The following is a 24,701-nucleotide window of genomic DNA, read 5'->3' as shown; positions in this document are numbered from 1 at the left end:
GTAGGAGGAAGAATGAAGTGGCAAATGAATTCAGTGGAATCTGGCTATACCGAATCTGTGGTATGCTTATTCTCACTGCCTGTGCTGGGTCTGTGTGCTAAGGCTTTGGTGTCAGCTGAGGGCTTACAGTTCTGAAGGCTAATGTTGCTTTGGAGGAAGTAGAAGGATGTAAACTTGGCAAGTCTTCTTGTTTTCTTTCTCCTAGAATGGTCAGTTGCTTTTCTGAGCATACTGTGTCATAAGATAGCACCTAGGCCAGAGGGATCTCTTTGAGACTAGTATAAAAAGTGGGGCCTCTTTCTGTTAAGAAAGGCAGCACAAGTGGGACAAAAGGAAACTCCTCTGAAAGGTTAATGGACGAGCGATTGAATTACTCAAATTGGAAGCAGATTTTTCCAATGCTTGTGTCGGTTCACTGCTCTGATTGGAATGTTCTTCCATTTTAGCAAATTTATTTGGCTTTTTTGTGAAGCCTGGACCGGGCTGCAGCATTTCCAATGGGTTCTCTTCAGAGCTATTTCTGTCATAGAGTTTCTTAATTTAGATATTTCATGATCACTTGAGATAAAGATAGACGTGTTTGATCACTCTTCGTTAGTGGAAACTGGAGGTACTTTTGATTGGAGTCCAGATTTAATCTCCCATATTGAATGACTGTTCTCAAACTTACAAGGTGGATCTTAGTAATCTCTTCCGGAAAAAGTAACAGCACTATTTTGGGCTAAAGTATTTAAAGGCTCTTAATCAGAGGTTTTACATTTTGCATATATAATTTCCCCCTTAAGCTTCCTTTGCTGTTTCTTTTGGAACTAGCTGAATGCATGTATTCTCCATGGAGAGGTTGGGTAGAAAAGAGTGATGAGGGACATAAAAGTATCTTCCCTTATTAGAATGGAGGGCATGGATGGTACTGAACTAGTGATGCTTAGACTTGGTTGCAAAAGGGAATCACTTCAATAGTTTAAAAATATTGATAACAGTTCAACAAGGTGGCAGAATATAAGATCAATGTACAAAATCAATTGTATTTCCATATACTAGTAAGAAATAATATAATTGCATTAATAAGAAAATAATTCTATTTACAATATCGTCAAAAGGAATAAAATATTTAGGGATAAATTTAACAAAGTACAAAATTCTCTGAAAACTGCAAAATACTCTTGAAAGAAATTTTAAAGGACTAAATAAAAGATATCCCATCTTCATGGATTGGAAGACTTATTTAGGTGGCAGTACTCCCCAAATGAATTTATAGATTCAACACACCTCTCATAAAAATGCCAACTAAATTCTAGGCTTATCCTAAAATTCCTGTGGAAGTTTGAGCAACCTAGAATAGTGAAACAATCTGGAAAAAGAACAGAGTTGGAGAGCTCTCTTCCTGATTTCGAAACTGATGACAGAGCGACAGTAATCAAAACATTGTGATACTGTCATGAGGATGGACAGATAGATAAATGGAATAGATTTGAGAGTCCAGAAATAAATAAATAAATCTTACTTTTTGTCAGTTGATTTTCAACAAGGGTGCCAAGACAATTCAAGGAGGAAAGAAATGTTTTTCAACAAATGGTCCTGGACAACTGGATATCTGTTTGCAAAAAAATAATGAAGAATTAAGATGTCTGTGATCTTCCTCATACCACAGGCAAACATTAACAAAAGTGGACCATACACCTAAATATAACAACTAAAACTATAAAACTCTTAGAAGAAGAGAACATAGGAAAAAGAAAAAATTTCATGATCTTGGGTTAGGCAAGACATTCTTCGATGTGACACCAAAAGCTTAAGCAACAAAATAAAAAGATAAATTGGACTTCGTCAAAATTAAAGACCTTTATGCTTCAATGGACATCATCAAGAAAGTTAAAAGATAACTCACAGAATGGGAGGAAATATTTGCAAATCATATCTCATAAGGGTATACAGCTAGACTATATAAAGAATTCTTGCCGGGCACGGTGGCTCATGCCTGTAATCCCAGCACTTTGGGAGGCCGAGACGGGCGGATCACAAGGTCAGGAGATCGAGACCATCCTGGCTAATACGGTGAAACCCCGTCTCTAGTAAAGAATACAAAAAACTAGCCAGGCAACGAGGCGGGCGCCTGTAGTCCCAGCTACTTGGGAGGTGGAGGCAGGAGAATGGCGTGAACCTGGGAGGTGGAGTTTGCAGTGAGCTGAGATCCGGCCACTGCACTCCAGCCTGGGCGACAGAGCCAGACTCCGTCTCAAAAAAAAAAAAAAAGAATTATTACAACTCAGTAATAAAAGCACAAATAACTCAGTTACAAATGGATGAAAGTATAGATAGCTCTGAGTAGAGGCTTCTTCAGCGATGATGTACCAATTACCAATAGGCACATGAAAAGATGTTCAAAATCACCAGCCAACAGGGCAATGCAAATCAAAACTACAATGATATTCGACTTCACATTAAGATGGCTATAATAAAAAAGAGAAAATAACAGGTTTTGGTGAGAATTTAAAGAAGTCCAAACTCTCATATGCTGCTGGCGGGAATGGAAAATGATACAATTGCTTTGGAAAATCGTCTAGCAGTTCCTCAGAAGGCAAAGATAGAGTTACCATATACCATACCTACTCCTAGGTATATATTCAAGAGAAATGAAAATGTATGTCCACATGAAAACTCGCTCATAGCAGCATAATTCATAATGCCACTCAACTGGAAACAACCCAAATGTCCATCAACTGATGAAAGTATAAACAAAATGTGGTATATTCACACAATGGTATACTATTCAGCAATAAAATAAATGAAGTACCAATACATGCTACAACATGTATGAATCTTGAAAACATTACACTAAGTGAAACCGTTGACAAAGGATCACACATTGTATCATTCTATTTATATGAAATGTAGAGAGTAAGAAAATCTATACATACAGAAAGTTGAATGGTGGTTACCTAGGGCTGTGCATGGAGGATCTGGGGGAGAAATTGGGAGCATGTACTATTGGGCACAGCATTTCTTTTGGGATTATGAAATGTTCTAAAATCAAATTTGGTGATAGTTGTACACTGTGAATACACTAAAAATACTGAATTGTACACTTTAGATGGGTGCATTGTATGGGTACGTGAATTTTATCTCAATTATAGGTATCTGAATTATATCTCAATAAAACATACATGACGTAGATATACAATAATTACATATTATATATAATAATACTATATATGTATAATATAAACTGACACCTGGATCATTCTCTTAGAGAGTCTGAATTAATTGGTTTGTGGTATGGCCTGGGCATTGGACTTCTGGAAACCTCCCCAGATAATTCTATGGAACAGTTGATGTGGAGAATCTTTGACCTGGGTCTTGGTACTTACAAGTGTGGTTTGTATGCCAGTGGCACCAGTGTGACCTGGGAACTTACAAGGAGGGAAAAACCTCAGACCCCACCCAAGATCCACTGAATCAGAATCTGCATTTTTGATGGGATCCTCAAATAACTTGGATGAATATTCAAGTGTGAGAAACATTGTCAGTAAGGTAGTTGAATAGTAAGGCAGGTGGATGTTATCTTTGAAGTTCCTTATCCTCTGTCCATCCACCCCTCCTCCTCCTGCCTACGGCTTTTTATTAAGGATACTCTTCCCAGTAGTGTCCCATATCTTCCAGTGTTTCTTGTCTATAAAAACATACCAGGCTTAGATCATTTTCTTTGGGGGCACTGCTGTCTGCTAGGGAACCACTGGCCTTTTGGAATATATTCACCTGAGGGCAAATAGGCAGTGGACTAGCACAGTTGGTTCTATATAGTGAATGAGGTGACCCAGGAAGAAAGTGTAGAAAGAAGAGAGTTTAGGTCCTTTCCTGAAATTCCAGCATTTAAAAGTTTAGTTGAGGAAAATGCAGAAGATTGAGAAAGAATGACCAGAGAGGAAGAATGAAAACCAGAAGAGTATGGAATCCTGAAGACAAGGGGAAAAAGGATTTCAGGAAGGTGGGAATGGTTGGCTGTGTGTGATACTGCTGTTGAGAGGTTGGGAAGGAAGAAATGTGTACTGGATTCAATGACCTAGAGCCACTTCAGTTGAGTGGTAGGGAGAGGTTGGGATGGGATTGGTGAAGGAGTGAGGGAAGACAACTCTTTCAAACATTTGATTTTGAAGAGCTGAGGAATGAAGGCAGTATACAGCCAGGAAGAGGAGTAAGGGAGGGCTGTTGTTCTTTGCTGGGTTATTATGACTTTTCTTTGATTAGGATATTTTGAACATGTTCAAGTTTAGACAGGACAAAATTCAAGGCATAGGAAAGAAAACAGATAATGAATAAGTTAATTTCCTGAAAGGCAGGAGGAGATGGGAACCAGAAAAGCAGAGTTGGGTCTTATGTGTCAAGAAAAGAAGAACAGAGGATGGATGTGTGTGTGGGTGGGTTCATATGTTTCATTATCAGAGGTGAAGGAGCTTGGCCACAAAGCTGAGCACAGACTGAGTATCCGTTATCCAAAATGCTTGGGACCAGTAGTATTTCGGGTTTCTGAATTTTTTTTTTTTGGAATATTTGCATTATACTTACTGATCTACCATCTCTAATCTGAAAATCTGAAGTCCAAAATCCTCCAATAAGCATTTCCTTTGAGTACCATATTGGTGCTTTAAAAGTTTTGTATTTTGGAGCATTTCAGATTTTGGATTTTCAGATTAGGGATACTCAACCGGTAAGTGCTCAATTCAGGCTTCCAGCTCCCAGAGAAGCCTGAGTGTTTACTACGTGCCAGGTCCTGTGATTGATTAGATGCTTGTAGGGAGCACGAAGAGGAGCATATATAATCTAGATCCTGAAGGAGCTTCTAGGCTATAGAGGAGGCAGGCAAATTGATAGTCATTTGCAATGCAGCATGCTGGGTGCTACACTGCTTATGTGTACAATAAACATCTGGTGTTACCTATGGTCATCATAGAAAGGTTGGCAAGTAGAGGAGAAAAACCAAGTCTTCTGGAGAATTTGGGGAGGGGGGAGGTTGAATAATTTATAAAACTCCTTCTGGATAGTCTGATATTCTAGTATGTCCCCAAGTGAGAAGGCAATACCACCAGCCTCCCTGCTATTGAGAATCATTCCATTCTCCCTCCTTTTGGTGATTTTATGTGGCTTCCTTTTGAAGGGGAAAAGAATTGGAACTTAATATCAAACTATTTTAAAATTTCCTTTATTAGAGTCTTACCAAAACTTATACAAACATGATACAAGGTACTAAATAAGCATATTTAGGCATATATCTCTTAAAGAATAAGAATACCACAATAAATATACAAACTGAATATTGATTAAAATTACAGACCGATAAGGCCAGGTGTAGTGGCTCATGCCTGAAATCTTAGCACTGTGGGAGGCTGAGGTAGACAGATCACTTGAGCTCAGGAGTTCGAGACCAGCCTGAGTAACATGGCAAAACCCTGTCTCTACCCCAAATACAAAATAGCCTGGCATGGTGGTGCATACCTGTGGTCCCAGCTAGAGGCTGAGGTGGGAGGATCGCTTGACTCCAAGAGGCAGAGATTGCAGTGAGCTGAGATCGCACTACTTCACTCCAGCCTGGGTGACAGAGTGAGACCCCATCTCTATATATATATAAAATAAAATTACAGACCCATAAAATTTAAGTTAACATTAATGTGATGAGTGATGTTTAACTTTGGTTAAATTGCTTTTTCCAGTTAGGCTCTGAGTTTATGTGTTCCAGTGACTAAGTGGTAATTCAGTGATCTTGTCACCTTTCTCTGCTGGAATCACTAAAAATTTTGATGTGTTCAGCATTCTTCTCTTTTTTTCATTTGCCTGTGACGATGATAGCACCCCTACCTGGCAAAGCAGGATGGCACCACAGACCAAGGGTTAGCACGGACACTGGGTGGAAATAGGGAATTTCCCGAGGTGGTCCCAGGCATGCTTTTAGTAAGAGCATTGAATAAACATAAAATGGGGAAAATCTTGCCATGAAAAACTCTTGGGTTCCCAATGATACACCCTTGCACCCAGTTTGAAAAATACAGTGCGAGCTGGGCCTTAGGATGCTATGAGGGCAGATGGGCTGGGTGTGCTGCCACACCAGGGGATGAGGCAGGGAAGGCTTCTGGAATAAAAAGGGCTGAGGGACGACTACGGTCAAACCAAGGTCTCTTTTAAACTGTGCTTGTATGGCTTGCTGTTTGATTTGGTGCTTTTTCCTTTAATCATTTGGTGCCAGGTTTTCCTATCAGTCCTCTGATGTCCTCTGTGGTTGGCAAACACCTACAAGGGGGAGGTTGGTCACCTAGGTAATCTCATATTGGTTAAAAATCCAAGGTATCTGAAAGGGGTTTTGTAAGAAAAATTTTAGGATCAGACTATACCAGGAAACAGCTTCCTGCCTAGCTGTAGGTTGTTAATTTGTTTGAATTTTTTCAAACCAGAATACTTTTGGTGTGGATAGGCTTTTGAGTAGGGAGAGATACTGTCTTGAGTTGTACTAATAATTTAACTCAACAGCATCTAACAAAGGCAGCTTTATTCTTGGATCCTGTATACAGATCATAGTCTGAAGTGGAATAAACAGAATATTGGCCTCAGTGTGAGATGTTCTTTAGAACACACTGGAAACATTGTGATGTCATTGTGCACTGAGGCAGGGAAATGTTAGTCTACATTTTATGGAATATCTACTTGAATGTTTGCATTGTACCTGGAGTGATAAAAAGCAAAACAGGTACTCAAGGCCTGTCTGGGTTTTGGCCTTTAGGCACATTCCCCCTCATCACCTTCCTTCCCACTTGGCTGAGCTATGGATGAGAAAACCTAGGTCAATAGTTCACCAACTCAGCTTCAAGCCAGGTGGGCTGACAGTCCTGCTTTGACCACAGGACCCCAGTGCCCGTATCCAGAAGCATCTAAGATCCTGGAAGTCAACTTAAATTTTCAACGAATGGGCCAGTTGTGGTGGCTCATACCTGTAATCCCAGAACTTTGGGAAGCTGAGGCGACAGGATTCTTTGAGCCCAGGAGTTTGAGACCAGCCTGCTTGGGCAACATAGACCCCATTTCAATCAATCAATTAATAGCTGAGTGTGGTGGCAGGCATCTGTAGCCTCAACTACTCAGGAGCTGAGGTGGGAGGATCACTGAGCCCAGGAGTTTGAGGTTTGCAATAAGCCATAATTGTGCCACTGCACCCTGGGCAACAGAGTGAGACTCAGTTTCAAAAACAAAAACAAAAACAAATCAGCTAACGGCACTCATTACCTCCTTCCTCTCAATAGTACCTATTCTCTTACCTATTCACCTCACCCTCAGGAATCTTAGAAAAGGTTGTCTATGGACTTTCGTTTCTGCTTCCTGCCTATTCAGAAACATCTATTCCATTCTCCAATTATACTTTGCGTTTGCATAGCTCTTTTCACTTTTCTCCATTTTCCCTGAGATCAGCCTAGACAGGTGATATTGTCCCATTGTATAAATGAGACCGCTGTAGCTCGAGAGGTTAATGACTTGCTCAAGATGCAGAGGAGACTTTAGAGCTTGTGCTTCAACCTGGATGGTTGGAATCCAGTTTCACTGGCTATTCATTATAATGCTTTATTTTTCCTTAGAAAAAAACTTTAAGAAGGGCATAATTTAGTGATAGAGAATGAGGAACTATATAGTTTTAAAAAATATACATATGTTCCCTGCCCGCTCCTGTGATTTGTTCTTGGGTGGGTACATAGTAGCTTTGTCTTTACACTGTGACCCTTTTTGCCGCATCCATCATAATAGGTGAGAACGCCTTATATGAAGGATGCCTGTGACTTCGGTACATCGCAATCTAATACCCTTGAAAGGGGTCTAGGAGACACCTGTTTCTGAGAAGATTCTGTTGCATACAATTCATAGACTCTCAGAGTTGGAAGAGACAATATGAGTCATCTGGTTCACCAGGTGTTTGGTTACATTTTTGGTTAGATTCCATATGAGTCCTTAAAGGGTTGTGGAGTGAGTTTGATGAACAATCCTTATTATTTTGCATGACCCTTCATGGCCTAAAAATAATTCTGTGTTTTACTAAACTAATTAAATGTTGACTATTCGAAAGAAAAAGGTTTTTTTTTCCTTGGGTCATTTGGGTTTTGAGATGTTCTATTTAAAACATTTTCCTTAAAATTTGTTACCTGTTAAGAAAATTGCATGTTTAAATATCTGTTGAATGCTACTTAATAAATGCAATTTTCAAAATGTAACTAAATGATGGTAGTTTTCTTTTTAAATATTTTTTATTTTATTTTGCCGTTCTTGCATTGCTATGATCTGTTTTTGTTTTCTGTGTTTCTCTCTTTATAAGCTAGATGCCAGTTTTCCCCCTAGAATTGTTAACCATTTACCTATGTTTTGTATGACATGCACATTGGATGCATGTGAATGTTTTCAGTTATTTTGCACTTTTTAACCAGAGATACAGAAGAAGAGAGGGACACTCGAGATTAAATATTTTAGTGAAAGTTAACGGATGGCATTTAACAAGCCTGGGGTACTTGAAAATTCAGTAAAAAGCAATAGCTAGGGCTGGTTGTTTTCCCTCTTTGCCTTTGAATAGAAGTGCATGCCCACACGGATGGAGTGTCAAGTGCCTGTGCTGTAGGACTACTTAGCAACCTGCCCTTACAAATCTCTATCTTGAACCACTGTTTCTTAGCATTAAAAATAAAGGGTATATGTACTTAAACCCTGGAGTCAGTGTACAGAGGTCTAACTTCTCACCCCAAAAGTGAGAAAGGTCTAACTTCTCACCACAAAGTCTTTCATGGAAAGTCTAAGAACAGGAGAAGAGGAGTAATAACATGACCTATTCTTCTGTAATTTGCAAATTCATGAAGGGCTTCTGTATATAAATTTCACGTGTGTGTGTGTGTGTGTGTGTGTGTGTGTGTGTGTGTGTTAAACCCTGTGAGGTCACTATAACAGGTATTATTGTCCCTCCTTTTTAAATTAAGGAAAGCAAGTCTAGGTAATAGGCTAAGTCGTTTTCCCATTGTCACCTAGTAAAGTGGACCCTTCACCCTAGTATTAGGATCTGAAGTTCCTTGCACTGTTCACTTTGTTTTCCTCAAACACCTTCCCCTTGAGCCTAGAAACTATATCTTCCAGTCTTTTTACTTAAATTTATTTAAGTGGCTGCTGGGGGTCAGCAGGAAGATCAAGGCAGTAACAATGGAACAGGTGTGGCTGATGGAAGGCTGAGATGTCCTCAGCAGCAGAACAGGATGGGCAGGCTTTCACACTGTTTTTTCATTTGTCCCCTGGCACAACACTCCTTTTGGTGAGCCATCTTGATTGTTCCCCTGGGTGTTCGCCTGCCCATTGACATTCTTCCTCATATTTCCTTGCTGCTGCTGTCTTCTATGTCCACTGCTGCTGCTGGTGGATACCATGTTTGGCACAGTAAATCCTAGAGCAAGTGATTTTTCACCCTTCTGTTGAACAAGAAGGTCAGGGTTAAAACACAGTATCTATATGGTGGTCAAGTGCAATGGAGGAGTGACCACAGAGGATCCCTGTTCCCAGATACCTTTTATTTCTCAGTTTATACTAAATCATGAGCATTTGTGCATGTCTTTTGAACATCATTTGAAGACTCTTTTCATGATTCTGCACGTTCTATCGCATAAATTTAGCAACATTTATTTCAGTGTTCTATTTTGGGTCTTTAGGTTATTTTCTAGCTTTTGCTGTGGTGAATATTATAGAAAAAATTAACTCCTTGGAGAAAAAACCTGTTAACTATTTGAAGAGATACAAGTCTGGTTTAAATGGTTTGCCCTAGTCATTGATTCATCAGTACATTGTAACTTATTTATAATCAGATAAATACATGATTAGTTTTCTGAAGTGATATAATAGTGATATTAGTTTTGCCGGGCGCGGTGGCTCAAGCCTGTAATCCCAGCACTTTAGGAGGCTAAGACGGGCGGATCACGAGGTCAGGAGATCGAGACCATCCTGGCTAACACGGTGAAACCCCGTCTCTACTAAAAAATACAAAAAACTAGCCGGGCGAGGTGGCGGGCGCCTGTAGTCCCAGCTACTCGGGAGGCTGAGGCAGGAGAATGGCGCAAACCCGGGAGGCAGAGCTTGCAGTGAGCTGAGATCCGGCCACTGCACTCCAGTTTGGGCGACAGAGCGAGACTCCGTCTCAAAAAAAAAAAAAAAAAAAAAAAGTGATATTAGTTTTATTTTCAGATGGAAAAAATGAGTAAAGATGGTCAATAACAGGGATAGATTTCATAATTACATCATCAGTATTCTGACCCTAGAATTTTACTTTAGGCTCGTGCTTTTTTAAAACGTTGGTGCAACAACAATATTTTTAATGTAGTAAGTTGATACATAAATGTAAAAGTTTGAAAAATCTAAGCCCAGTTGTAAATAATCACTTTGTAAGAGTCGCTGCTTCAGTGGCTGGCTTATGTATTTTTGGTGGAATGTACTCCTCAAACATTTGAGCTTGACTTTTTTTTTGTCATGCATGTAGAAAAGGTTTACCAATTATAAGCAAATTAGTAGAAGTTGAAGAACTAATTTTGGATTACTTAGAGGTTTATTTCCTGGAACTACTGCCCTCAATTTCTTGTGCGGATGGGTAGAGAGGGATAGGGGGAGGCATTAGAGGTTTCCATAAAGCTATCAGTCCCTCTCCTAACTTCTCAGTCAGACTCACATCTCCACTCACTGTCCAACATCCAGACACAACAGGCAGTGAGTGAGCAGATCAGTTTTGTTCCTGGTGTTCTCCCTTTTCTCTCTGGGTTTCTTTTTTCTTTTCAATTTCTTCTCTGGGTTTCTTTTTTTTCTTTCTTTTTTTTTTTTTTTTTTTTTTTTTTTTTTTTTTTTTTTTTTGAGAGGGAGTCTCGCTCTGTCGCCCAGGCTGGAGTGCAGTGGCCGGATCTCAGCTCACTGCAAGCTCCGCCTCCCGGGTTTACGCCATTCTCCTGCCTCAGCCTCCCGAGTAGCTGGGACTACAGGCGCCGCCACCTCGCCCGGCTAGTTTTTTTGTATTTTTCAGTAGAGATGGGGTTTCACCGTGTTAGCCAGGATGGTCTCGATCTCCTGACCTCGTGATCCGCCCGTCTCGGCCTCCCAAAGTGCTGGGATTACAGGCTTGAGCCACTGTGCCCGGCCGGTTTCTTTTTTTTTTTTTTCTATTCAATTTCTTCTCTGGGTTTCTTTTTTCTATACAGTTTCTTCTCTGGGTTTCTTTTTTCTATTCAATTTCTTCTCTGGGTTTCTTTTTTTCTATTTAATTTCTTCTTTCCCCTGGGGACCAGTGCCTTTTTTCCTACTCAAACCTCCTTTACATGGCATCCACCAAGGCCCATATTTTTGGGAAGGTCTCATTGTCTTTGAGATAATGTCTTTGGGACAATGCGTTATTGTCTTTGGGAAGCAAATTATCTTTGCTGTCCCCAGTCAGCAGGAAGTCACCTGACTTTCCCAAATTTGACATTATCTTTTCCAGGTGCATTTGCTTTTAAGAGTGGTCCTAGAAATGTCACTGCCTTAAGCTTACTTTGATTGTGTGGCTAGCTCAGTGCAAGGGTCACAGCATTCTGTTCTAGTTTTGGGTAAACTTTGATGGAGAGGACCACTAGGTAAAAATGGACTTAGGAACTCATACAGCATTTTTTCAAAAAGGAGGAGGCCTTTAGTGTTAGAAAATAGTGTTTTTTCTTTTCCTAATCTATGGTGGCTGAAATGTGTGAGCATAGGGAAATCTGACTTGAATAAACTCTTAAGATGAAGTAATACATAATTAATTGCCTGTCTGCATTCTTTCCAAAATGATGGCTCTTAGTATTCACACTTGTGATAACTTAAGTTTCTTGAGTACAAGAGCCTCAGGACAGCCAATTAAGGAAGAAGAGGCAGTGGTGGTTCTGTTATGTAACCTTTCTGCTACTGTAATGGGATAGGTAATTTGTCTTTTTTGTCTTAACTTCCAGTGCCTGAAACAGTACATGCAGCTGGCAATCCAAGAAGGATGTGGGTCTCCCATCACTTGCCCTGACATGGTGTGCCTAAACCATGGGACCCTGCAGGAAGCTGAGGTATGAATGACTGCCATTATCTTCCCCTCTTTCCTATTTATGTTATTTATTAGGATCTTGAGTCCTTATGTATTTCCCTACCAGGGAGTCCAGCAAGAAAATACAGAGGTTAACTTTTTAAAGGAGCTCTTTAGATTTTTTATACAGACTGTTAAAGCTGTCATTTATCTCAGTTCTACTTATATATACCATCTTGAGTATTGAAGAAGCTGTAGAATAGGCAAAAGTGCCAGAAATCAAATTTACCAAATGTGAAGTTAGGAGGCTGATATGGTTTGGCTCTGGGTCCCCACCCAAATCTCACCTTGAATTGTAATAATCCCCACATGTCAAGGGTGGGACCAGGTGGAGATAATTGAATCATGGGGGCGGTTCCCCCATGCTGTTCTCATGATAATGAATTCTCGTGAGAACTGATGGTTTTATAAGGGGCTTCCCCGCCCTTTGCTCAGCTCTACTCCTTGCTGCGGCCATGTGAAGAAGGACGTGTTTGCTTCCCCTTCTACCATGATTGTAAGTTTTCTGAGGCCTTCCCAGGTCTGTGGAACTGTGAGTCAATTAAATACCCAGTCTTGGGTATTTCTGCGTGGTAGTGCGAGAATGGACTCATACAGAGGCTGAATAGTGAGTCGTCTTGTAAACTGTAATACCCTAAAGATAAATAGGCAATAGAGTGAGATTTCATCTCTTAAAGAAAAATGGGAGTAGGGGCATAGAACTAGGTAGGTAGATAGAATGTATGATAAAGGACTTAATAATTGGAAGCTCAATTTCAAAAAAAGCCCGTGAAATTTATCGGATACCTGTATTCTAGACCTGTGTTGACTAATCCAGTAGCCTCTAGCCACATGTGACTGTTTACACCTAGATTGATTTAAATGAAATTAAAAATTTAGTTCAATCATGCTAGTCAGTAATTGCTGAGTGTTCAGTCACATGTGGCTAATGGTTACCAGACTGGACAGCACAGAATAAAATATTTCCATCAGTGCAGAAAGTTCAAATGCATAGTGTTTTAGAATTTTCAGTAAATGGTAGCCACCTGGCACTGACATTTTGAGTATCTAATGTAAGGGACCAGTGTACCCAGACAAGTGGATCAGGATGGGCTATAGTGTCTGTCTTGCAGTTCTCTAGAGCAGAGCTTAAGTAGTCTTCTCATTTTCTTTTTTTCTTGCTTCTTGCTTTCTCTCTCTCTGTCTCTTTTTTTTTTTTTTAAGACCTGATTTTCCTCTGTTGCCCACGCTGGAGTACAGTGGTGCAGTCACAGCTCACTGTAGCCTCAACTTCCTGGGCTCAAGCGATCCTCCCACCTCAGCCTCCCGAGTAGCTGGGACTACAGATGTGCACCACCATGCCTGGCTAATTTTCAATTTTTTTTTTTTTTTTTAAAGACAGGGTCTTTTTATGTTTTCCAGGTTGGGCTCAAGCAATCCTACTGCCTCAGCCTCCCAAAGTTCTGGGATTACAGGTGTGAACCACCACACCTGGCTTCATTTTCTTTGAATAGACATTTTCTCTTTGTATTTTCCCTCTCCTTTGTTCTCCTTATCCTTTCCCCACTCTATACCTTCTCTGTCCTTCTGGTTCTCTTTATCCAGTTTTACTATAAAAGCAATTTTACTTTTAGGCATTAAAACCAGACAAACCCATAATGAGTCTTAAAAATTACAAAAGGAGGCCAGGCGCAGTGGCTCACGCCTGTAATCCCAGCACTTTGGGAGGCCGAGGTGGGCGGATCATGAGGTCAGGAGATCGAGACCATCCTGGCTAACACGGTGAAACCCCGTTTCCACGAAAAATACAAAAAAATTAGCCAGGCGTGGTGGTGGGTGCCTGTAATCCCAGCAGGAATTACGCCTCCCAACCCAGGAGGCGGAGGTTGCATTGAGCCGAGATTGCACTACTGCACTCCAGCCTGGGCGACAGAGCAAGACTCCGTCTCAAAAGAAAAAAAAACAGGATCAAATGTTCTCTATCAACTTGCTACTGTCTTTTTCAGTGATAAAAATATGTGGTAGTGGTGATTGATAATCATTTTGAATTGAGAATGGAATAGAAGATTATATTGGAGATGTGGGTAGCTGCATCAGTTTACATTGGCCTCCTCCTTTGAAAGTAAATACCACACACATGAATTGGACTGTACCACCTTCATTTCTAACTTGCTTTAGATCAAGATTTTATTGCATACAGTTATAACATGTGGCTTATAATCTATGTATTATTGAATATACCACAATGGGGTTCATTCACATATGCTTGACTAGGTTCTATCTCCACGACTACTACTTCCCTCCACCTTTTAAAAAATGTTTAATTACACAGGTAACACATAAATATACTTTGCTTGTTAAAAATAATTCTGATTAAGCCTGGTTCCCTTTATTGTGCTGCTATTTATATTACAACACGTGATTCTTCATTCTTCATTGTCTTACCAAATGCATTTGAGTCTAACATTTCTTCATCTTCAAAGGATGGCAGGAATGTAAGCTCTTTCCTCTGAGCACTTCCTTATGCAGGTCTAACTTACAAAATTGGCTGTGTTCCGTGTAGCTGCCTTCTTGATGTTTCCAAATTGGCTCAGCTGTGATTATGCCTCCTAACTTTTATCTATCAAGAGTAGCCTCCTTAGTGACTCACTTAATGCCCAGTTCAAGTACAATTGACCCTCAGTGTCCACGGGTTCTGCATTTGGGGATTCAACTGCACATGGAAAATACTCAGAAAAAAATATTTTTACTGAACATGTACAGACTTTTCCTTGTCATTCTTCCCTAAACAATACAGTATAATAATTTACCTAGCATTTGCATTGTATTAGGTATTATAAGTAATCTAAAAATGACTTGAACTATACAGGAGAGAGGATATGCATAAGTTATATTCTAATACTACCCCATGTTATTTCAGAGACTTAAGCATCTGAAGATTTTGGTATCTATGGGAGGTCCTGGAACCAGTGCCTTTCAGATACTGAGGGATGACTCTACTGTTCCCGTGTATAGGAAATGGTAGAAAATGGCAGCTGTTGAGAGATAGTGACTCAGGAGCACTTGTGGCTAGAGGTGAACCCACTAGGAGCCAGGGAAAAGTAAAACTTTCCTCTATTGCATCATCTGGTACTTTTAGCTTTTGCTCTGCAGAGCTTTTCCAATGTACTTGATCTTGTCGTGTCCAGCATGAAATTATGAAAAGCAGGACACAGATTGTTTATTCCAATAGCATTACTTCAGGCAAAGCCCTTACTTGAAGTTAGTAGCCCTGTTAAAAAAGGTGATGTCTAATTTAAGCAGTTCCCGTATAGTTTATTGAAGTAGCATCCATCACTTCCTGGGAAAGCCTGAACCATTTGTCTGGCCTGTGTAAATTTTGAGTGGTGAGTGCATATACCTATTTGAATAGTACTTGCCATTACATGGCCTGAGAATTTTAACTTCTTCCAATTGCTAGGTGTCAGTGGAGGGCAGGGAAGAGCTTCTCATTTACTAATCTTCTTTCCTAGCCCTGGAGCACTGAAATGACCAGCCTGCCTTTTACTGCTAGTGCCCCAGTGTGCACCAGAGAAAGGGTGGGTGCAGCTGCTCTCCCCAAGAATGGAGGCTTCAGAATTTTTATAGGAGGGGATTTAGGGCAGGGCACTCTGGAGACCTGGGTTAGAGGTATGGTGGAGGAGGGATCGAGTCCTGGGGAATTTGAAGCTATGTTTGCAAAATAAATATAGTTTTTACTCAGATTGCATATTTATTTGGGTGGCTTTGGGAAAGTTGGCTACAGTGATAGGGAATCCAAGTGTTTTTCCCACATCCTCTGCCTCCACTTGCCATCTCTAAACATTCTTCCTTCCCATTATCACGGTGGGAAGCTGGGGCAAAGGAAGGATGAGAATGCCCAGGCAAGAGGCCATATTCCTGTTACTGTGGTGTAAGGATCTGAATGGGAAGGGGTGAGTGTGTCTGTAATAACCTTTGGCTGTAATATGTGTTGGCTGGAGAAAAGTAAACCTTTGGGATGGTGGGGATAGAGGAATCCGCCAAGCCAGAGTTAATAGATATTTTTGAGTTTTCTGGCTGAATTACATTTTAGAAAGTATTTAAAACTTTGTTTTAAAATGTACTTAAAACTGTATAAGTGGGTAATAAGATTTCTAAGATTCTTCTTGAACTAATGGCACATAGGGTTGAATGTGTCACATGAGTGTATGGATGTGTCCCTTTTACTTATGACTGAGTGGAGGGAGAAAAGGCAGGGGATGATATGTGGAAAGATGATCTTGGTTAGATCATATATAGAGACTTCTGTAGCACATGTGAAACAAAGAACAGCGAAAGCCGCCCTCTGCAGTGGACTGCGAAGATCTGTGGTCCTGGAATTCCGTTTCTTGCCTTTTGCCTCTCAGACAGTGATGCCCACATGTGGTTTCTAATCAGGACTTTTAATCTAATATTCAGTTAAGAGACTTCACCTTGTTAGTTTCACTCAGGTGAATGGGTGAATGTGCTGTTTTTCTTCTCTGTTAGGAAGACCAGCTCTTGTTCTCTGGGTTATGAAAACATTTTTTAGTTCCTGTGTTAATGTGATTAGACATTGATCTGCAAGATGAGTGTTATTTCCCCTGCCTTGCATTTTGCGAGTCATAGCATCCTCCAAATTGCCCAAACCTTGACAGGTTGTAATGATCTACTTATTAGTGGTCAATTCCATCTCCAGATGCACTGATATGTTTTATTATTTGTTTGCCCTGTTTAACTTTTTAAAAGCAACTGTAGCAGAAGCATGATTTGAAGGACCAAACCTAAGGGAAGTCTGGGTGCCTTTTCCTTCTGTCCGGGCTTTCCAGACTCTGATGGGTAATATTTCTCTAAAGCCTATCCCCAACTTCTGTTTCACTTTTTTAATTGAGTGTTTTTTTTCCTAACTAAAAAGCAATATACATTGTATTTATTAACATTTCTTATGGGAACTCATACCACTTTTGGCATCAATACTTTTGTGGTGAGCAGGCTCCACTTTCTGCCTCTCTTTTTTTTGCAGGGGGGTGGGGGGAGGTGGGTAAGGTCAGTGTTAGTGCAGATGATGATGCTTGTTTAAATATTATGATCGTGGTTAATACTGATTAACAGGGTGTGCCTCACTTTTCATTTCTTCTTGGTTGTGTACGTCAGAGAGATTAATTCACAGGTATGTGTAACTGTGACAGCACTCCTGTGTGTAGGTGTGGTCTGGCTTCCCTGGATATGCGCTGCTAGGGATGGAATGGAAAAGGGAAGACATTCAGCTGAGTAGGAACTGAGTATTTTTTTTTCTTCTTCTTTTTATTTATTTATTTTTTTTGAGACAGAGTCTTGCTCTGTTGCCCAGGCTGGAGTGCAGTGGCATATTCTCAGCTCACTGCAACTTCCACCTCCTGGGTTCCAGGAATTCTCCTGCCTCAGCATCCTAAGTACCTGGGATTATAGGTGCCCACCACCATGCCCGGCTAATTTTTGTGTTTTTCATAGAGATGGGGTTTTACCATGTTGGCCAGGCTGGTCTCAAACTCCTGACCTGAAGTGATCCGCCCACCTTGGCCTCCCAAAGTGCTGAGATTACAGGCATGAACCACCTTACCTGGCCAGAACTGAGTATTTAAGAAGGATCATAAGGTTCATTTTTATCAGAAATGAAACAAAACAAAATAGTGATTTTGAGGTAAAGTTAGTAACTTTTGTTGTTATTATTTTGATATTATTGCTCTTACTCTATTAACATGAAACTGAATGTATTTTATCCTTGAATTAAAGTTTGGGTTTTCCCCCCCTTTGGAAAGAGTTTCTAGAGTGATGATGAGGGAGCAAAAGTTGTCTTTTGTGCTTGGATGGGAGGAGAGTTAAATTTCTGTTTAACATTAAATAAATTAGCACAGCTTTCAAAGGAGAAGTAGCAAAAATTAACTTTGAAGACCGTTAAGTAGTTGATCTGAGGATAGTGGTCTCATGATACCTGAGAATATACCTAGAGAGCTTTGCTTTTACTGCTCGAACATGGATTTGGTTAGTAATGAATTAGAAGCCACTGAATAAAATAAATGTCTGTAGTCTATGCTGACTGAAATTTAAAAAATGAATAAATAGAGAAGGGACAGGTTTCTCTTACAGTGGAATTTTAATCACCAGTACAAAATGAATGATGGAAATAGAAAAATCACTAAGCAAATATTACAGTAATAATTATTTTCGGCAAGAATTATCAGTAGATACAAAAATTAGTGGGCAAAGTTTGATTAGAAACAGGATTTTGCATAGTTTCAAAATATCTCCCTACAAGATACTTGTTAATTCCAAATGATGGAGAAGCTGGCAGATACCACCTTAACCACATTAAAAAGTTAACATAATCAATAATGAGACATGTTGTCCTCATGTAACTCCTGATAGGACACATCTGTGATATTCTTGCCAAAAATGCATAATCTCAGTCTAATCATGAGAAAACATCAGACAAATCCAAATTAGGGGAACATTGTACAAATAACTGGCCTGGACTCTTCAAACTCATCAAAGTCACGAAAGGCAAAGATAAATTGAAGAACTGTCCCAGATTGGAAGGTCAAGGAGATACCACAACTAGATACAAGTTGGTAACCTTGATTGGATCTTAGACTGAAAAAAAAGACCTTAGTGGGACAATTAGTGAAATCTGAATAAGGCCTGAAGATGTTTTAATTCTGTTGTATCAAAATATAAATTTCATTATTTCAGTACTATGATTATCATTAGGGGAAGTTGGAATGGCATTTAGGAACTAAATTTAGAAAGTGTTATCATTAGGGGAAGTTGAGGGATTGGCATTTGGTAACTCTGTACAAGTTTTGCAACTTTTTATATAATGGTCTGGTGTGATTTTGAATGATTTGGAAATTCTCAGTTGGCAGAAAGAAGATAAATGTATACCACAAGATACCTCTTTATAATCTCTCTTATTCTCTAGGATTGTCAGGTGTAGCAGTCAATTTTAGAGTACTTGTGAATATCCTCAAAAAATTGGTTGTAGCCCGTTTACCTGCAGCCTGATTTAGTCTTCTAATCATCATCCTAAAACAAGGATTAATATTTCAATGTTACAGTTGTAGAAATGGAGGTCTTGAGCAATAGTGACTTAGCTCCAAATGACAGTAGAACCAGGGATTTAACATTTTGTATCATTTGTTGTTGTTGTTGTTGTTTTGTACAGCTCTCATCTAAAGCCAAAAGTATAATAGAAATATTTCAGAAAATTAGTTCTATTCTGCAAAACCCAACAGACAAAATCAAGGGGTTGACCTTTTGTGAATCTTATGTTTATTGCTTTCTAAGTAATTTCAGCCCCTTTAGTGGAGCTTCTGTATGTCCTGCCTCATTGTATGCCAGGCTTCCAGACCAAAGCTTTACTCATGGTAAGCTGTCAACAGCTATTTAGAAAAAATGTGACTGGGTGCAGTTAGCTCATGTCTGTAATCCCAGCACTTTGGCAAGCCAAGACAGGAAGATCACTGGAACCTGGGGGTTTGAGACTGGCCTGGGCAACATAGTGAGACCCCATCTCTACAGAAAATTAAGAAAATTATCCAATTATGATGGTGCATGCCTGTAGTCTCAGCTACTGGAGAGGCTGAGGGGGGAGGATTGCTTGAGCCCGGAAGTTTAAGGCTAACATGAGCTATGATTGTGCCACTGCACTCCAGCCTGGGTTGACAAAGTGAGACCTCATCTCCTAAAAAACAATAATAATAGAAAAGATGTAAGTCTAAATGAGGGGAACTGGGGAAGAGAATGGTGCATTCTGTGGGTGTCTTCATTCCAAAAGGACAAAATAGAATGAGAAGCAATGTAATTAACTTCTTGTAATCACAACTTTCAATTAAAAAATTGATTTACCTTAGTAAGTCTTAGTTCCATACGACCTTTGACTTAAATGAGAAATCCAAAGTAGCATAAAATACCAAAAATTAGAAATCTATGACTTCCCTGTTGGCAATAGTGTGTACTCCAGTGAAATTTATTTTTCTAATTTAAAATTAAACATCTATCTCTACAGTTGTTTACTTTTTACTGCATGAATTTCTGTCATTTTTCACATTAGCATTTCATCTGTATCTAAAACATCTTCTGTTTGCCTTGTCTTCCATAAACTGTATTTGACTTTTATATAAATTGCTCATCATCGAAAAGAGAATCAGAATTTTTAGGGGTTGACTTTGAAGGATTTAAAAGGAGGTCATCAATCCACAAACTATTTTAGATGAGGGTGAGTGGGGTACAGGACTGTCTTCTAGAATCAAAGAGGGTGGGTGGTTAAAAAAAGATTCATAGAATACTATTGAAGTCTCTTGGGCCCAGGTGGTATCATCCCCAAGTCATGTTGATCCAGCAGTTGACGTAGCATTTGTTTGTCTTCCACCCATGATGCATTAGTGACAAACTCAGGAACTGAACTCTGGTTCCTAAATGTTTCCTATCACTTCATTTGCCTGTACCTTCTGTCTCCAACTCTGAATTTTATTTGAGACACCTTTGTCTTTCAGGAAAGATGTCTGGATAGCATTATAACAGATGAATAAACTTGACTTTCAGTGTAATGAAAGTCCAACCATACCATTGAAAGAACTATGGTAAAATACATATAACATGATATTGGGCATAATTTTTTTTTTGGTAAAAGTGCTAAGGAGCTTTAATTTATGGTACCACATGAAAATGCAACATTTTCTCCCCAAATGGAGAAAGAAAATTTGGATAAAAATGTTTTTATAATTAAAGTTATGTTTTACCATGCTTTATTTGGAATGAGGAAGACCAAACTTGTTTTGTGGTCCTTTATACATTTTAGCTAACTTAGATTCATTTGTGAAATGATTAAGGGAAAGGATTAGATTTTGAATGCGTTATAAAAGGTATAATATTTGTTAAATACAATTTTAGCTACATCATTTTCTTACTCCAGTGTTCTCAAAGCAGATGTCCTTTCCTTAGTTGCAAGAATGTCAATGTAGGTATATTTTGTGCCAAAAAAAGTTGATGGTTTAGAGTTGGAATTGTCAGGGCTAAAACTCTGTCCTGTATCAACTCACTGGATGTCTGGAAGGCTAATATCAAATCCTTTAATTTTCTTATATATAAATCTTTAAGTTATGTCAATATGTTTACATTTGATGTCAATGGAATTAAAATGTTTAGAATGCTGATTTAAGAGCAGTTAGCTTTTCCTGCATCTGCCTTTAAAAATGACTAATTTGAAATGTCATTCAGTTAAGTATGAATTGTCGTTTACTAGTAAACCTTTGGTTTATATTGCCATCTGAAATGAAATAGGAGTCTAGTTGCAAGAAATATTTTAGGCATTTCTTTTCTACCGGGGTCTGGGATGTCAATGTCCAATAACCAAGGGCTCCAGGAAGTGACTCTTGTCAGAATAAATGATTTTTATATTGTTTAAAAGGTAATTTTTCCTAGGTGACAAATGACATTTGCATAATTCCTGAGATGCTGTCTACCTGACTTTAGTTTTTAAGGATTCCAAAGCTAGAACTATTAACTTCAAAAAATTATTAAATGAAGATATAGAGAAAGGAAGCATCTTTAATATATAAATATGAATAGTTTTAGAAGTCCCTGTAATAAAATTTTGTTGTCCGGTCTTGGTAGCTACTGACTGAAGGATAGAAGGTGATCAATGAGAACCCTTGAGCAGTGATTCTCAGCTGTGGTGGTGGAGTGGGGATGACTTGAAAATTGTTGCATCTGTTTTACTACATGAATAGTGTAGAGAAAAAGAGGTTTGCAAACAATTGGTGTAGAGAAAGTATAATAAGCACAGCCAGAAAGAGAAATCAAAAGGCTGGTAACTTAGGGCCCTATGATGACTGAAGTCTCAACTTTTTATGTCTCTGGTTTCAGATTGCCTGTTTGGTACCTGTGGACCAGTTTCAACTTTATCAGAGGTTAAAATTTGAAAGAGGTATGAACTCTTCTTTTTTTCCTGATGGTGAATGTGGTTTTACATGTGTCATTTTTAAACTAACCTGCATGGAAGATAAAGGCAGCTGTGGGCTGTCAACAAAGCCACAAGGGTACTCCAAAAGGAGGATACTGTAATTGCAACATAAAATTTCAAGCCTCTCAGCTACCACCAGAAAAAAATGCAGAATAGCAGGAAACAGAACTTTCCTTACGTTGTTTGTTTTGTATTTTTAATTTGGCTTATGTAAGAAAGGTTTTGCAAAATTTAGATGGCTTTATAATCACAATAATACAAAAGAAAGTGACTCTCAAAATGGGTTTTACCACTAATTTTCGATTCTTGAAGATCACTTGGAAACATTACCAGCCCAAACATCTTCACTGCTCCTCAAAATACTCACCACCTGCTTTTTTGATACTGCTTTTGTCATCATGTAATAACAGACTGTGGATATGTATCATTCTTGTGCCATTTACAATGTATTGGACTGGTTTTCTTTCTGACTTTGGACTTGGGGGAACTTATATAGCTTTTCTATTTAGCTATAAGAATTATGTTTTTACTTCATTTGGCTTTTGACAGGTATTTTTTAGCAGCCATTTCCCTCTTGTCATACCCTAATCTATTTTTGAGGTAAATGGACTATTTCTTAGTATCTCAGGAGTAGGAAAAAAATTGTTTCTCCCAGAACTCATTGGACTGGTATAGTCTCATTGAGTATATTAAACTGAAGCCTAGCATGAACGTAAAGTTTTCTGATTGCTAACTTGTAAATATGGATTAGTAAAGTCTAGAGGTGAGCGTGGGGGGGAATGAATATTTGGACTAGGTTGTTTGAATTCCAAATGGTGGGTACGTTTTTGCTCTATATCCAGATGGGAAGTAGGAATAATAGTTTATAATGTTGAACATGGAATCAGAACCAGGGAGTCAGATGGATTTTAGGTTTAATGGATGATGATGTAATCTGATGCTTCTATCCTGTGATAAGTTAATGATGGGGGTAGTTATTATTGACCCTCTCTAATCCATCCACATGGGCTGATTAGATTGAGTATTATAACACCAGATGTGATAGCTAAAGATAACAGCATCAACCATCTGCCCTGCCATTTTCCCACTTTATCCTGATATCCTCCACTATAAAAATCAATTATAATTAGAACATGGACATTCTCAGTATTCACCCTGTGGATGACTGGCTGTAGCAAGTACTATGATTTGAGGGCTTTTACCTGGAGAAAGCCTGAAGAGTTAGGTTGAATTTTCAGGCTGCTGCTTAAATGGTGAGCTGTGACCTATCAACCATGTCAGTCCTACTCAGTCACTGGGACTCAGTCTATTTATAGTATTCTCCTGCCTCCATCAGCACTTCTCCTTTCCCATGACTGCCTGTTACTTCCCGGCTAACCTCACTGCCCCATATGTCAGCAACAGGCCTTATTCCTAATTGTTTTACATTTTAGGTAACACATCTGTTACCTCAGATGGCTTTTTGTAATTAGAATATTCTAATACTACCAGGAATTACAGCTTTCTGTGGGTTGCTTCTCACTGATGAATATAAAGTTTTGGTTTATTTTAGAATGGTATCTAAGAGCCTGAGTGCAATTGCAGGCTCCACCACTGGTAAGCTGTGTGACCATGGCAAGGTCCTTAATATTTCTGCATCTCAACTTCCTCATCTGTGAAATGGGGATAACGAGCATCTCGAAACCATAGGGTTGTGATGAGGATTATGTGAATTAATACTTGTAAAGCACTTCCTGTGAGTGCTTCCTGTGTCTCAGTGTTCAAAATTTTAACAGTCGTTGGCAATAAAAATAAGTTAAAAGTGGCACCTTTAAATTAAATTATTCTCAATGTTCTTCTCCTGTACACTTTTTTCCCCATGAAATAACCTGAAGATGCTGTTCTTCAGGAAACATCATACTGAAATAGATATTATTGATTGTCTTGTTGTCAGTGGGATTAGAACACTTGAAATTAATTGGCAACATCCATCTTTATGTGGGGCAAGGTAGATGTGGAAAATCATTGGCCAAGATTTTCACTCTTTCCCCAGATGGTGGTTGGCTTTTTTAATTTTCAAGTAGTATTCAAACCTACTTGTGACTGGCTTATTCTTTCATTAGACATGATAATATGTTCAGTCTGGCTATAATTAAGTTGGGCAGGCCTCTGAGCCAGTCTGTCTTTCTTAGGTGGTGATGGCATATTTCTACTTTGCTCTGTTACAAATTGATCAAATAGTTCTATTCATACATGGATTTTTTTTTTTTTCTCACGAGTTCTAGGCAGATGCCCCACTATGGATCCCATGCATTGACAATTCATGTTGTTGTTCTTACTTTATAGATGAAGAAACTGAAAACAGGGCAGATTGAGACTTGCTTAGGACCACATAGACTGTGGCTAACCTTCCTCATCTATACAAATGTTAAAATTCCATACTTTTCTTTTTGTTATTAAACATATACCTAACATAAAAGTTGACATTTAAACCATTTTTAGATGTACAATTCAGTGACGTTAATCACATTCATACCATTAGGCAGCCATCACCACTGCTTCTAAAGCTCTTTCGTGATCCCAAATTCTGTAGCCGTTAACCAATAA

At 39.1% G+C, this 24,701-nt stretch overlaps 1 protein-coding gene across 2 annotated transcripts in view; it reads left to right on the top strand.

Moving 5' to 3' along the window:
* RNF144B (ring finger protein 144B) overlaps positions 1-24,701 on the top strand; it is a 79,758-nt gene that overhangs the window by 28,716 nt on the left and 26,341 nt on the right. For both annotated transcript variants that reach the window (XM_030929480.1, XM_010352701.2), the window contains exons 3-4: positions 11,997-12,101; positions 22,019-22,079. In XM_030929480.1, coding sequence (XP_030785340.1) covers positions 11,997-12,101; positions 22,019-22,079 — 166 coding nt within the window. The remainder of the gene's footprint in view (positions 1-11,996; positions 12,102-22,018; positions 22,080-24,701) is intronic.

Source organism: Rhinopithecus roxellana, chromosome 4, assembly GCF_007565055.1.
Source record: "Rhinopithecus roxellana isolate Shanxi Qingling chromosome 4, ASM756505v1, whole genome shotgun sequence".
In the NCBI taxonomy this organism is placed as follows: Eukaryota; Metazoa; Chordata; class Mammalia; order Primates; family Cercopithecidae; genus Rhinopithecus; species Rhinopithecus roxellana.
This window is presented reverse-complemented; position numbering and strand designations above follow the sequence as displayed.